General features: G+C 40.4%; 1 protein-coding gene across 4 annotated transcripts in view; it reads right to left on the bottom strand.

Moving 5' to 3' along the window:
* LDAH (lipid droplet associated hydrolase) overlaps positions 1-12001 on the bottom strand; it is a 124513-nt gene that overhangs the window by 36016 nt on the left and 76496 nt on the right. For all 4 annotated transcript variants that reach the window (XM_037391255.1, XM_037391256.1, XM_037391258.1 and 1 more), the window contains one exon: positions 4389-4629. In XM_037391255.1, coding sequence (XP_037247152.1) covers positions 4389-4629 — 241 coding nt within the window. The remainder of the gene's footprint in view (positions 1-4388; positions 4630-12001) is intronic.

Here is a 12001-nt window from a genome sequence, read left to right as displayed (position 1 = left end):
AGGATATCTTACTGTCCTAGCAGCAAGGGTGAAGGCTGCACAGACAGTTCAGACTACGCTGTTTCCTGATGTCTGCAGCAAAACGAACAGCCAGTAAATACGGAGTGGGATTTATCTCCTCTACTTTTAGGTATCTAGTAGACAGAGGGTCCCTTTGCAGTCCATAAAGAGGAACAGTCATTTGTAGGGTGTGATTCCCTGTCATGCTTTACATGTCAGCTATTCAGACAGCATGATGTCCACATTGGTCAGGTGAAGACCACCCATAATGTCACGCTTAAAATCTCTTTGATTAGGAAGACAGAACTGGAATAGAAGCAGATCTCAAGACATGACAGATCCCATGGTTGGGGTAATTCAAACTCAGAATGTAGTTTTCCAGTTGGCTCCCTGGAGGTAAAATTTTGAAGTAACGTAGTCAATTTAAATGCTTATGTTCCATTTTCATAGCAACTGGAAGCCTATGTTTCATTGCCTTCTGATACAAATTTATCTCCCAGGTGCTATTTGACAGTTCTGCAATTTTTATCTTATGAGAAAGCTTTTTACTCTATGGCACTTCAGGGATGTAATTTTGTCATCCTGTACAGCCAACAGAGGGAATTAGCTACTGCTGGGAGACAAGGCTCAATACTGCAGTTGGGACTCTTGTTTCATATACAGTCCTGTGGGAATAAAAGTAGAATGTCCCAAACTGCCTTAGCCCTTTTTCTCTGTAAAATGTGTGAAACGTAAACACTTCACATGAAATCTGAATGTCTCCACAACTGGAACAAGAAAAAATTTTAATCCAAACTCTTAATTTTAATCTTAGTTCCTTGTCTTACAACATCTCTTGGACGCTGAAAATAAACTGCAAATTTACTGTCTCCAGCCTTCATTCATGTGACAGTCTAAACCCATCTGAAACCCTCATTTCAGGTTTCTCAGTACCCCCCTTCCCAACCTGCCCAAAGTGCACAAAGCAGACCTCCCCCTGCCCCTGAGTACAGTGCTCCCCTGCTCCCCAAACAGGTTAAACAAACAGGGAGATTCCTCCGGGGAAGTCACAGGTTCAAGATCACAAAGGACACACTTCATTTGGGCCAGATGGGAGTTTTTTCTTGCTATTGTGCTTATCTGTATCTTCACTGTCATCCAGACGTTAACCTCTGACCTGTGAGCCTGCCTCTCAAAAAAGCCTTGCAGTGTTTACCCATTATGTAATGTCTGTACTTTTGTGGAAATTTTACAGAAACAAATGGAGGAAGTTTGCCAGTCAAATGGCTGGACAATAAATCCTGTCCCGTGTAGATAGAATGGTTTACTGTCACTGTAAGTCTGCTACTGGCATCTGTCACCAAAGAAATGTTTACCAGTTTCAATGGACTGGAGTGCCAAAGTATTCCAGCATTGCAGGGCTGTACATGATTTGTAGAACAACCACCACTGTGCTAGATAGAGGTAGCCTTGTTTTGCTAGCCTGAATAAACAAAGTGACAATGTTTCAGATAAATCAAGGTCACTAACATCTTTTTCTGTCTATTCATCTCCTAGGTTCACAAATGCAAGTACTCAAATGCTAGTTTCTTCATTGTAATGCTTTTTCTGCCCTAAGATATCTTTCCTAGAAGTTTAATCCAGGTAGGCAAACTGCCTTCAGACCCCTCTGCTTATTTATAATAGGTCCTTTATTATTTGTGCACTATGTCTTCCCACCCTTCCTTACAATCCATTTTCTTTACAGTCCCTGCTGTCTCTCCTCTTTCTGTACTATTTCCCCTTTGGGACAAGATGTTACATGATGCAACCTTTCTGCACAGTGTCATCGCAATGCTTTCTGCTCTGTGACTGGGGCTTCTATGTATCATCAACCGTAAAGTTAGGACAATGGAAAGATGAGTTTGAATAAGAAGCAGGAACAAACACAATTTGAAACAGTGGGACAGAGAGGTAATGTAATTCTTCTTTCACTGACTCTTTCAACCAAGGGTCTGACTCTGCTGCCACTGAATGGAGCTTTTCACTCTGGATGTCAATGGGAGTGGCACTCAGTCTTAGAGTTCCGCTATAATTAAGTTTTCAAATCTCATTTCCTTTCAAGAGGAGAGAAAACATTGTTGTGACTAAGCTTTGGATGTGGTAACAAATCCCTGGCAGGTTGATTTGTTTTAACGGACGTATTAGTTTTAAGGAAAGTTTTACCATCTTTTCTGCCCTTAATCACAGCTTTTATTACAATTACAGTAATGCAACAGCTGTACATGCCAAAGGCAATATGTATATTTTTAATGAGTTGACATGCAACCTTCCTGGAGAGGAGAAACAACTTCATTTGCTGAATGTTTCTGAACCATATCTAGCAGCTTATTAAGGGACAAGGAATCAATCAGAAAAACATTTACCACAAATTCAGAGGCTTCAGTAACTCACAGGTGAGCAGTCCATAAGACAGACTTGGTTGTTGTGCTAGGTTTAGAAAATTTTTGCCAAATGCTAACATTTTCTATTATCCACAAACAATACAAGAGAAGGTTAACAGGCAATATCTGGAAAGCCCTAAGATCATTAATCCACACATGTGGTCCTGAGTCACTGGGCTGTAAAACATCATAATTTTCCAAAGATGAAATCAAAGGGGATTCTGCTTGAAAGAGATGGTATCCCAAGTCAAAAGAAACTAGTTGCATCAATAAGGCCTATTTATGCACGTTTTTCAGGACATTGGCTCACAGGGGGTTTCATTCTGGTATAACAAATTCAGTCAATATTTGACAAATGAACATAGGCAGAGATCACATCCTATGAGCCTTCAGCCTGGTTTCTTGCCTTAATTTACCTTACAGCTTGGACACAGATCAGACACTGGTGCACACAGAAAATCACAACAGGCTGACATGCACACATCAGCTGGGCTCATTCACCTGGGGACTGAAGAGCTTGGACAGTCAGGCTCCGACAGCAGCACATAAAATCTGTTTTGTTAAATTATGCCTGCCATGGCTGTGGTCTGGGCCAAACAGCATTCACAGACAATGGCTGGCTGTGCTTTTTTTTGAGGTTAATGCAGGCCAAGGACCATTCGCAATACAACCCTGGACGTGGATAATGTGTTTTGAGAGGTAAAAGTTTATCTGTGGGGACCAGAGAAGGATTCCTGGCTTGTGGAGATGCGACCCCACAGCCCTTCACATACCTTTCTCTGAGACCAAATTATCAAAGGAAGAAGCCTGAAAGGCTACTGTACATATAACTGAATGCTTGCTTTCTCCGCGGTCATCATAAAACTGCCATACATTAATAGGAACTCAAGCAATAAACCACAGTACTCCTTATCAGAAATATACGTTATCAACCCGGAGCCTGATTCTGTCAGGCACCAGGTTCTGCAACACAGCGATTGTCATTATGCCAGGTTTGTACAACATAAACAAGGCTGTCTAGGTTTGGCAGTAAGAACCCTCACTGTCCATCCTGTTTTCAGTCTTTCAGTCTCTGTGCAGTCCTACAGCAAGCCTCCAATACAGACCAACACATCCACAGATATTCGTGAAAGCTATAGGACCTCGCTGCAATCACAGTTGCAGCATAACTGGACATGTAGAAATGTGTTCTTACTACTATTAATGTAATCAAAACTTCCATCTCGCTATTATTATTGTGTTAGCATGCAAACTCTATTACAAATTATTTTCAACTGCTGACTTACCAAAATACCTGGAGTATAGTATGATACATATCCTGGTTTTCATTCTAAGCTTAAGATAACTCATCTGAAATTATTCCCTTTGTTAAAGCTGTTTCTTTCACTACAATGTGAAAAATACGTGTACAATATGCGCTGGAGGAACGCTGATCTTCTATCTTTCTCTGTATGCCCCAAAAAGTGCTGAAATTCTTCTGTGCATAAAGTAACTTCAACGTATCCCTGTAGGCTGAAGGCCCTTTTCTGAATTTACCAATATTCCAATTCAGAAGACAAAATCTATACAGCTGGTTAAATCATAGCTTTAAAAAAACATATGCAAAGAACTCTTTGTGAAACAGATGACTGATTTCTTTTCACCGTCCAGTATGAATGAAATGCAAAACGTAAACAGACATTAAGTAACATAAACTTGACTGCAAAACTGTTTTAATCATGAGATACTGTTAGCAATATAGATCAGTTTTCTTAAAAATATATATATTCTTTGGAAAAATATTTTGTTATTTTCCCCTTAAGACTTTTTTTTTAACTGACTCATTTGAGATTTTCCTGTACCCATGCTCTTAGTTTGAGAAAAATTAGATTTGTCCTTCAAAACTTATTCATGCTTTAGTATAAAGTTTTTGCCCGCAAAACTGCATCAACGTTTACTAAATGAAAGCAATAAAAAAGTTGGTGTAACAAAATAAGAGGTGCTCACCGATGCAGTCCACACTGAAGAGATTCACAGAAGTTGTTATGGATGATTCATCGCAGGTCTTCATTCCTCGCAGAGCAAACCGCACCAGGGAGGCTTTGACTCCCTCTGGTAGGAAGGACAGCAGGTAGACGGGCATGTACAGAACGTAACGAAGTTTGCACAGCAAAGGGGTCATGAGCTTTCCTTGAGGGGACTGAGCCATACGCTCTATGGTTGGAAACAGCAGCACAGAGCGAAGAACCTGCCAGGCCAGGAGAAAACATCTGTCAGCAAAGGCCTACGCACCACAGCCCAGCCTAGGAGGCTGCGTTTTTAAATGAGTCTCTGCCTGAAATGCAGTTGGCTTTCCAGGCATGCAGCACCTCAGACACTTAGTCGGGCTTTGTGGTTGGCCCAGGTTACATTATTTAAAAGACGATGCAAACGAGTACATGTTCCTGATGTTTTATGGGTGAGGAGGGGGAGTACTGAGCAGGAGAGTGGCCCGCAGGAGGAAGCACGGCATCAGGGGACGGCGACCCGCCAGGGGTATCGGGCAGCATGCCACCTCGGGCTGTCCCGGCTCTCCCGTCAGCAGGAGTACAGTGCTTCCCATTCCATCTGGTAACCTATTTTCTCTAAGTAAACCAACCAAACAAATTAAAAACATGTCAGCCTCTGTGAACGGGAACTTTGTTTTGACAACATGTGGGGGTTTCAGTCTGCAGCTCAACATAGGTAAGCTTGGTCAGAAAAAGAGTCTAAGCACCCAGCCCCTTCACTAAGGTGTGCACAGCGGTGCACAGTATCACTGTGTCATAGGGAAACACACGTATTTTAAAACGAGTTACGATAACAGAATGCACTGTAGCATTAAAATAGAATGAAAAACCCATCCACACTAACCAAAAATGAATGAATACACCTACTATCAATTATATTCCAATGGTAAGATCAAACAAATATTCTGAAAGGATATCTGCAACTTTTTTTCTGCAAGTAAAAGCATATTGTAAGCATTCATACAGGAAAATGCCTCACAGACAGAAGACTACAGAATGTAACAGAAGTATCAAGAAAGTAAAGTAAAAGAGGTTCTAGATATTGCATTTGCAGATAATTAGGTATAAACCACTGTGCTTTGTTGGTGACAGCATAAATAAAATAGATGTATTTATATATGTCTGCTTATTGCACATATCACTCTACACATTGCACACATTAGACTATTTTGTAAAAAGTATTTGTGACCAGCACCCCCAGGCCCTTTCCCCCCAGCCAGTTTCCAGCCGCTTTGCCCCAGCCTGTAGTGCTGCGTGAGGCTGGTGTGACCCAGGGGCAGGACCCAGCACTGAGCCCTGTTGAACTTCATACCGCTGGCCTCAGCCCATGGATCCAGCCTGCCCAGATCCCTCTGCAGAGTCTCCTGCCCTCCAGCAGATCAACACTCCCCCACAACTTGGTGTCATCTGCAAACTCACTGAGGGGACTCACTGAGGGGGCACTCGACCCCCTTGATCTCCTGGCTCTCCTTGTTTCTTCCCTCATCATTCCCTGCAACTGGAAGGACAGAGGAGAACACTACTTGTGCTCCTGATCCTTTAACCAGTTGTCCCAAGGCCCTGAAGTCTCTCTTGATTGCCCTTGGACTTCTTGTTGCAACTTCATTGCTGCCTACCTGAATAATCAACAGCAGACAGTAACCTGAGGGCTGTTCCAGGGTGGGCAGCTTTCTCTTCACATCTTCAACCCGGGCTGCCCCAGGGAGGCAGCGGACTTCCCTCAGAAGTGGGTCTGGTCTGCACATCGGGTTTTCTGTTCTCTTCAGAAGGGAGTCTCCTATGACAATGACCTGTCAGCAGTTTTGACGCAGGGTGTAGGCCTGTTTAAACTTGGCAGCACCTCTGTGCTAGAACAACCACCATCCTCATCCAGTTCCACTTGCCGAGCCTCATCTCTGCCATGCACGGGCACCTGGGTTGGTGGGGCAGGCACAGAGGAGATGCACCTGCTGTAGCAGGCAGGAACTTGTCACCATTCCCCCCCATCCCTCCAGTCACCATGTTCATCCAGGCAGAGAGCAGACAGGGAATCCTCCATATCATGCATCCATCATCAGTAACTTGCCACGCTGTACTTTCCACAGTGTCTTAAAAGCAGACTTTGAAAGTGCTATTTATATCAAATACAGAACTATTTTAAGAAATCCTTCAACTTTCCAGCTGATACTGCCTTGGTTTTAGACAAAGAAAAATACATTCTCAGGGAAACCAGTCCTGGGCCTCTTTTTATTAAAGGCAACCAGCAGCTGAAGTATACGAATGCAAGACTTGTACTAAATTATATAGTAGTTTTGTGATACTTCAGCTAGGAGCTGAACTCAAACTGTTGTGATCTAAAGCAGATTTGACCTGCGTTCCCTGGCACACATTAATCCTTTGACATTACAGTTTATAGATACAGGATTAGTTGCTTGGAGTGCTGTACTAACCACTGGGGGAAGTTGGTAAACCCTGGAGGAAAAAGGACAAACCAAGAATGCTGTTAGAGTGTCCCGTGCATTCCTGTATTTTTTAATGGCACACAAATTTATGAAATGGTGGTAAGATGGAAGACAATTTTATTTAATGTCTTCCTTTTTTTAATCTTGTGCAGACAGTAATAGAGAAATGTAACATCTGTATTTGTCAGATACTTATCAGCTATTTCTTAGCTTACTGCTAGCTTCCTGAGCCAGGATTTTGACTGCAGGCTTGCTTCAACTGCAGATACAACAGATTTAACATATTTTAATATAATGACACATATGTTCATTAAAAAGTATGTCATATTTGTGTCTTGCAGTAAGTGAAGTAGAAATATACAGGTAAAATGAAGGACATTAATGAGATTCAAAGGGTCAATATCAGTTAATTATTTTTTTAGCTTTCAAATGCCAGAATCTTACCTATATCCAACTTACACTAGCTGAAATAAAGTAGATGGCACAGAATTATATTCAAGTTACAACTTTCAGAATTATTATAAAACTAGTCTTTCTGAAGATGGAGGACACTGCCTATCATAAGCACCAGGTATTATCACAGCTATGAATGTCACAGTACGTACCATTAAGTAATGTGTGAAGGTTAATGACCCCTTTATTTATGGAAACCATTCTCATACTTAATGATAGATGTTCCTTGTGATACCAATCAGGCAAAATACAAACAATATTGCATACAGCTAGAGAGAGAAATCCAGATTAACCAAATTACCCCAAATTCAAAGTCCAGTGTTTTTATCAGTTAAACACATGCGAAGGCAGAGAGTCAGGCAAGTAGAGCCACTAGTCACAGAGACTTGAGCGGATCAAGGGACTACTGAAAGTTGGCCAGTGACTCTACTGAAAGCAAACACACCCTGTGCCCAGGAGTCACTGAGAGCTGTGGGTCATATCACCTAGTCTTGGTGTGCTTTGGTCAACTCGCTAAAAATAGTACATGTATCCTTACATTATACTGGAATTGTCACTGTTGATTTTTGTGACAATAAACAGTATTTGTAAAACTGTCATTCAACTTATTTAACATACTATTAAACTGCAAGACTTCAACACTCAGGATGACACATGCATTAAAGTTCAATATGCAAGACAAAGATGCTCTTTGGGTTAGTCACCAGGCAGCTGCTTCTATTTTCATCATTAATTTTTAACTCTATAAATCACACAGGGCTCAAGATCTGAATGGTTCAAGGAACTATAATATGACGCAGTGTCTCAGAAGTTTTAGAACTTGTTAACAACAAGTAAACATAAGTACATATATTACGTAAGTAACAAAAAGCTAACATTATCTGAAAGCCCTTCACATAATTCAATGTGGTGCCAAGGCAGCTCCTAGTCCCTAGTCAAGCAGAATATGTATCACTGAAAAAATGAATGGGGCATGGCCCGAGCATGCGTCCAGAGAACAAACCACCCTCAAAGCCCAATATACTGTGCCTGTTATTCCTTCACACACCACAGTAGGAAGACGTGGGGAATTTCAAAGTTTCACTTTTGTCACTGTTTATACACCTTGGTATCTAGAGCATCTAGTCCATCAACTTCAGGTATGTATGACCTGCATGGTAAAATTTTGCAACATAGAAGAAACTTTATTTCACAGGAAAAGTGAGCCCTCAGAGCAAAGAATATTACATGTCTGTTCCCCAAAAGTACGGCATTGACCAAGAAGCTTTGTTTAGGCAGGATCCCTAAATGAGTATGATTCATTTCATGTGATGATTGCTTCATATAAATACTAAAGAATAAAACAAAGACTTCCTCCAAACTACTTAAATAAAGAACACATATATTTCTGTACATCTGGGGTTTGTATTCAGCTATTAACCTATCTAAAAGAAGATGACAAGGTGACAACTGAGTACCTTCAAGTCTTCGCTAGCTAATGGCTATCTCAGCATGTTTTTGGATTTGCAGAAACATTTGGATTTTTTTTTGTTTTGATTAAAATGAGAACAGAGTATAAAAAGCCAAAGAATTAAATTTACAGTGAATTGTTGTTTAACACTGTACAATATAATAGTCTCAACCATACCAGGCAAAGGATTTTTGTGAAATGTTTGTTTCCTTATAAAAAGACTAAAAATATGCGGATCAGATAAAGCTAAAAAAACCCCACAGTAATATTTTTCATTATTGTCTTCTACTGAAAGAGTTGAAATATGTTCATCAGCTATGATTTGAAGTTTCAGTGGTAATACTATTTGTTACAGGGACTGGTAAACTACAGTGCTGAGGATGTAAAACCATGCTTAAAAACCATACAACTTACACTTACAAGCATATTAAAAAAAATTATTCCATTTTCAGAGCTATTAACTCCTCAAATGCCAGGAGGAGCTTAATACATTTGAAATCAGGTAGTCCTGAGTATGTGTATGAAATGCTGGTTACAGATTCAGGCACCTCAGATGTGTACCTTCCTGAGATCACACAGCTGAGGGCCCAGAGACAGCTGTTACACCATGCCGCTTGCTCGTAATACAGAGTGACAAAATGGGAGAGAAAAGCAGGCAGGATGTGAAAAGGCAGACGCTAACTGACAGAAAGGAGCAGGAGCCATTTTAAAGATTTGCTTTAGAAGAGACTCCAAGTCAGTGAATTTGCTTTCTCAGTCCCATACCTTGGCTCCCAATGGACAGACCACCCCTGCCCATGACACCTTGCAAGCATATTCAGATCTTTAAGAAATTCGTAACACATGACTCTGATCCGCTGAAGAAAATATCAGAAAATGAAACTTCCTCAGAAATAAACAGCTGGTACACCCTGCTTTAGTGGCAGAAGCAGCAGTCATTAGAGGCTCACACTGACTTTTGAGTGGGGAAGGTTTTGGAGAGTATTTGCTTCTGCTGCATAATCTGTTCTTAATCACCAGGTGTGCAGAAATGGTTAACATAATAACCACCAACACAAAAACCAGAAGGCTCAGCTCACACGCCAGTTATGCAACTCAGAGCCCACGAGGAACTCCAGAGATCAAACCAGCGGGCAGAAGCAAGGAAGCAATCTATTATGTTTTATAACTGACCCATCACACTGACTGATACTCAGTAAAGCATCCAAGCACAGTTCTGCAGCTCGCCCACAGACCCTGCAGCCACACACCCCTGCTCCGTAGCAACAGCATCACTACGTGCATGACTTCAAATCACAGGGATAGAAAGAAAAGCAAGGAAGTTTTATTTAAAATTCCTTCAAAATCCAACGAAAAGCAAAAGCCGTTTCTCTGTCAGAAGTAACACTTCTTTTGATATATATTAGTTCACCCCACATATTACTTTGTTATTCCTCTGTTGTGTTGGCAGAGGAATAGCTATTATCTATCAAGTGAAAGCTAGTAAATTTTTCGAAGATAACATAACGATGCACTTAATGGTAATCTACAGTCTATGCTTGACATGGAATGCCACATTAATCACAATTTCTTCTACTCAGTATGCAGAAACCTACAGGCAAAACAACAAGGGTCAGGGAAGTAGTCCTTGCTTTATTTTATCACAGCTGTGTCGAGCAGATTTCCAAGAAAATGCATAGGGCAAACCAGACAGCGTTGGCTTGGGGCGTGGGCTTTCCTTTCATTGGAGCGAGACGTTCTGGACTTGCCCATTCACTTTGCTCAGTCATAAATTATATAAAATATAGATTAGTGTAGTGTATTATAGTATAATACAATATAATATATAATAGAGTTGTATTTTAAAATCTTGAATGGTTTCTTCTTCAGCTGTTCAAGCTGCCATTTGATTGGTTTATCAGCAAGCTGCCTGTTACAGCTCAGTATCAACAAACCTGCATGATTTCATCACAGCAAAAGAACTAAAGAATGAACACAAGTGACAAAAAATTATTTCACTCCTGGTTTGAGGTAAGAGCGTACTGTGTGCACTTTCTTCCCTTCTACCTTATAGATATCCTGTTACCCTAAATGAATGTTTGGGCATATTAGATAGGCAACAGAACAAGCATCTCAAACACAGTTAATAAAGAATCTCATCACTGAACATTTCAAAGTGCTTTATAAAAATTAAGTCCCACAGAGAAGACTTAGCATGCTTTTTATGGACAAATAAACAAGCCAGCCACAAATACAGCAAAAAATTAATTAAGGGCCTGGATAATAATGTTTCTGATGGAAATTTTATATAAATATATATAAAATAATACTAACAGCTTGGCAAATGGGAGCAAAAAGGCAATGGGCAGCGAACCATAACTCCACACATTTTTAAGGGTTATAAATGCAAAGGATGCAAAATAATATTTTGGGTGGGACAAGTGACTTAAGTAGATGCAACAGAAAGAAATGAAAAAATTCAAATGTTAAAGGAGGTATCAGAAGTCTCTATTGACATCAACTTTTATGCTGCACCAAGCTATCAGATTCCAACTGTAGAACTGTTACCAACAGGAACAGTGCAACAGAGAGTAATGCCACCTTACACAGATGTGACAGCCACCCTCAATTTCCAAAACCAGAATATTGTGTCAGGAAGCTATAAAAATATTAACATAAAGCCCGACAATGTTAATTATACACTCATTCCTCTCATGCAGCCACACTGTCCTGGAACTACACCATATTATATATGCTGAACTAATAATTCAGGAAGAATCAAAAGTAAATGCACTGACTTAAAACGTGGGGATTTTTGTTTTCTTTCGACCCCTCCTTTTGTCTAAGTGGTTACTCGATTAAAAAAAAATAAAAAATTACAGCATGTTTCAGTTATACATCAAGCTAGCAGAACCTTTGCAGAGTGGTTATGCCTAGAAAAGAAACATACCCTTTCAGGAGAAAACCAATCAAATGTTATTTGCAAAGTTTTTACCCCTCCTCCAAAAAGTTAGAATGAAACATGAAGTTGAGAACACTACAGAAAATATATTTCTCTCTAATTCAAAGAATTACGTTAATAACATAAACTTTTAACACTCTACCACAAGACTGATCATAAACCCGGTGCATTCTGCATTTTCTTCCCATCAGGCCGTAAGAAATCCTCCAGCACCCAATGACATATTTCATAATGCTTTGTAAAAAGATCTAAACCTCTAAACCCAATGATCCAGCACAGGATGAGAA

Source organism: Falco rusticolus, chromosome 6 (assembly GCF_015220075.1).
Source record: "Falco rusticolus isolate bFalRus1 chromosome 6, bFalRus1.pri, whole genome shotgun sequence".
Lineage (NCBI taxonomy): Eukaryota > Metazoa > Chordata > Aves > Falconiformes > Falconidae > Falco > Falco rusticolus.
This window is presented reverse-complemented; position numbering and strand designations above follow the sequence as displayed.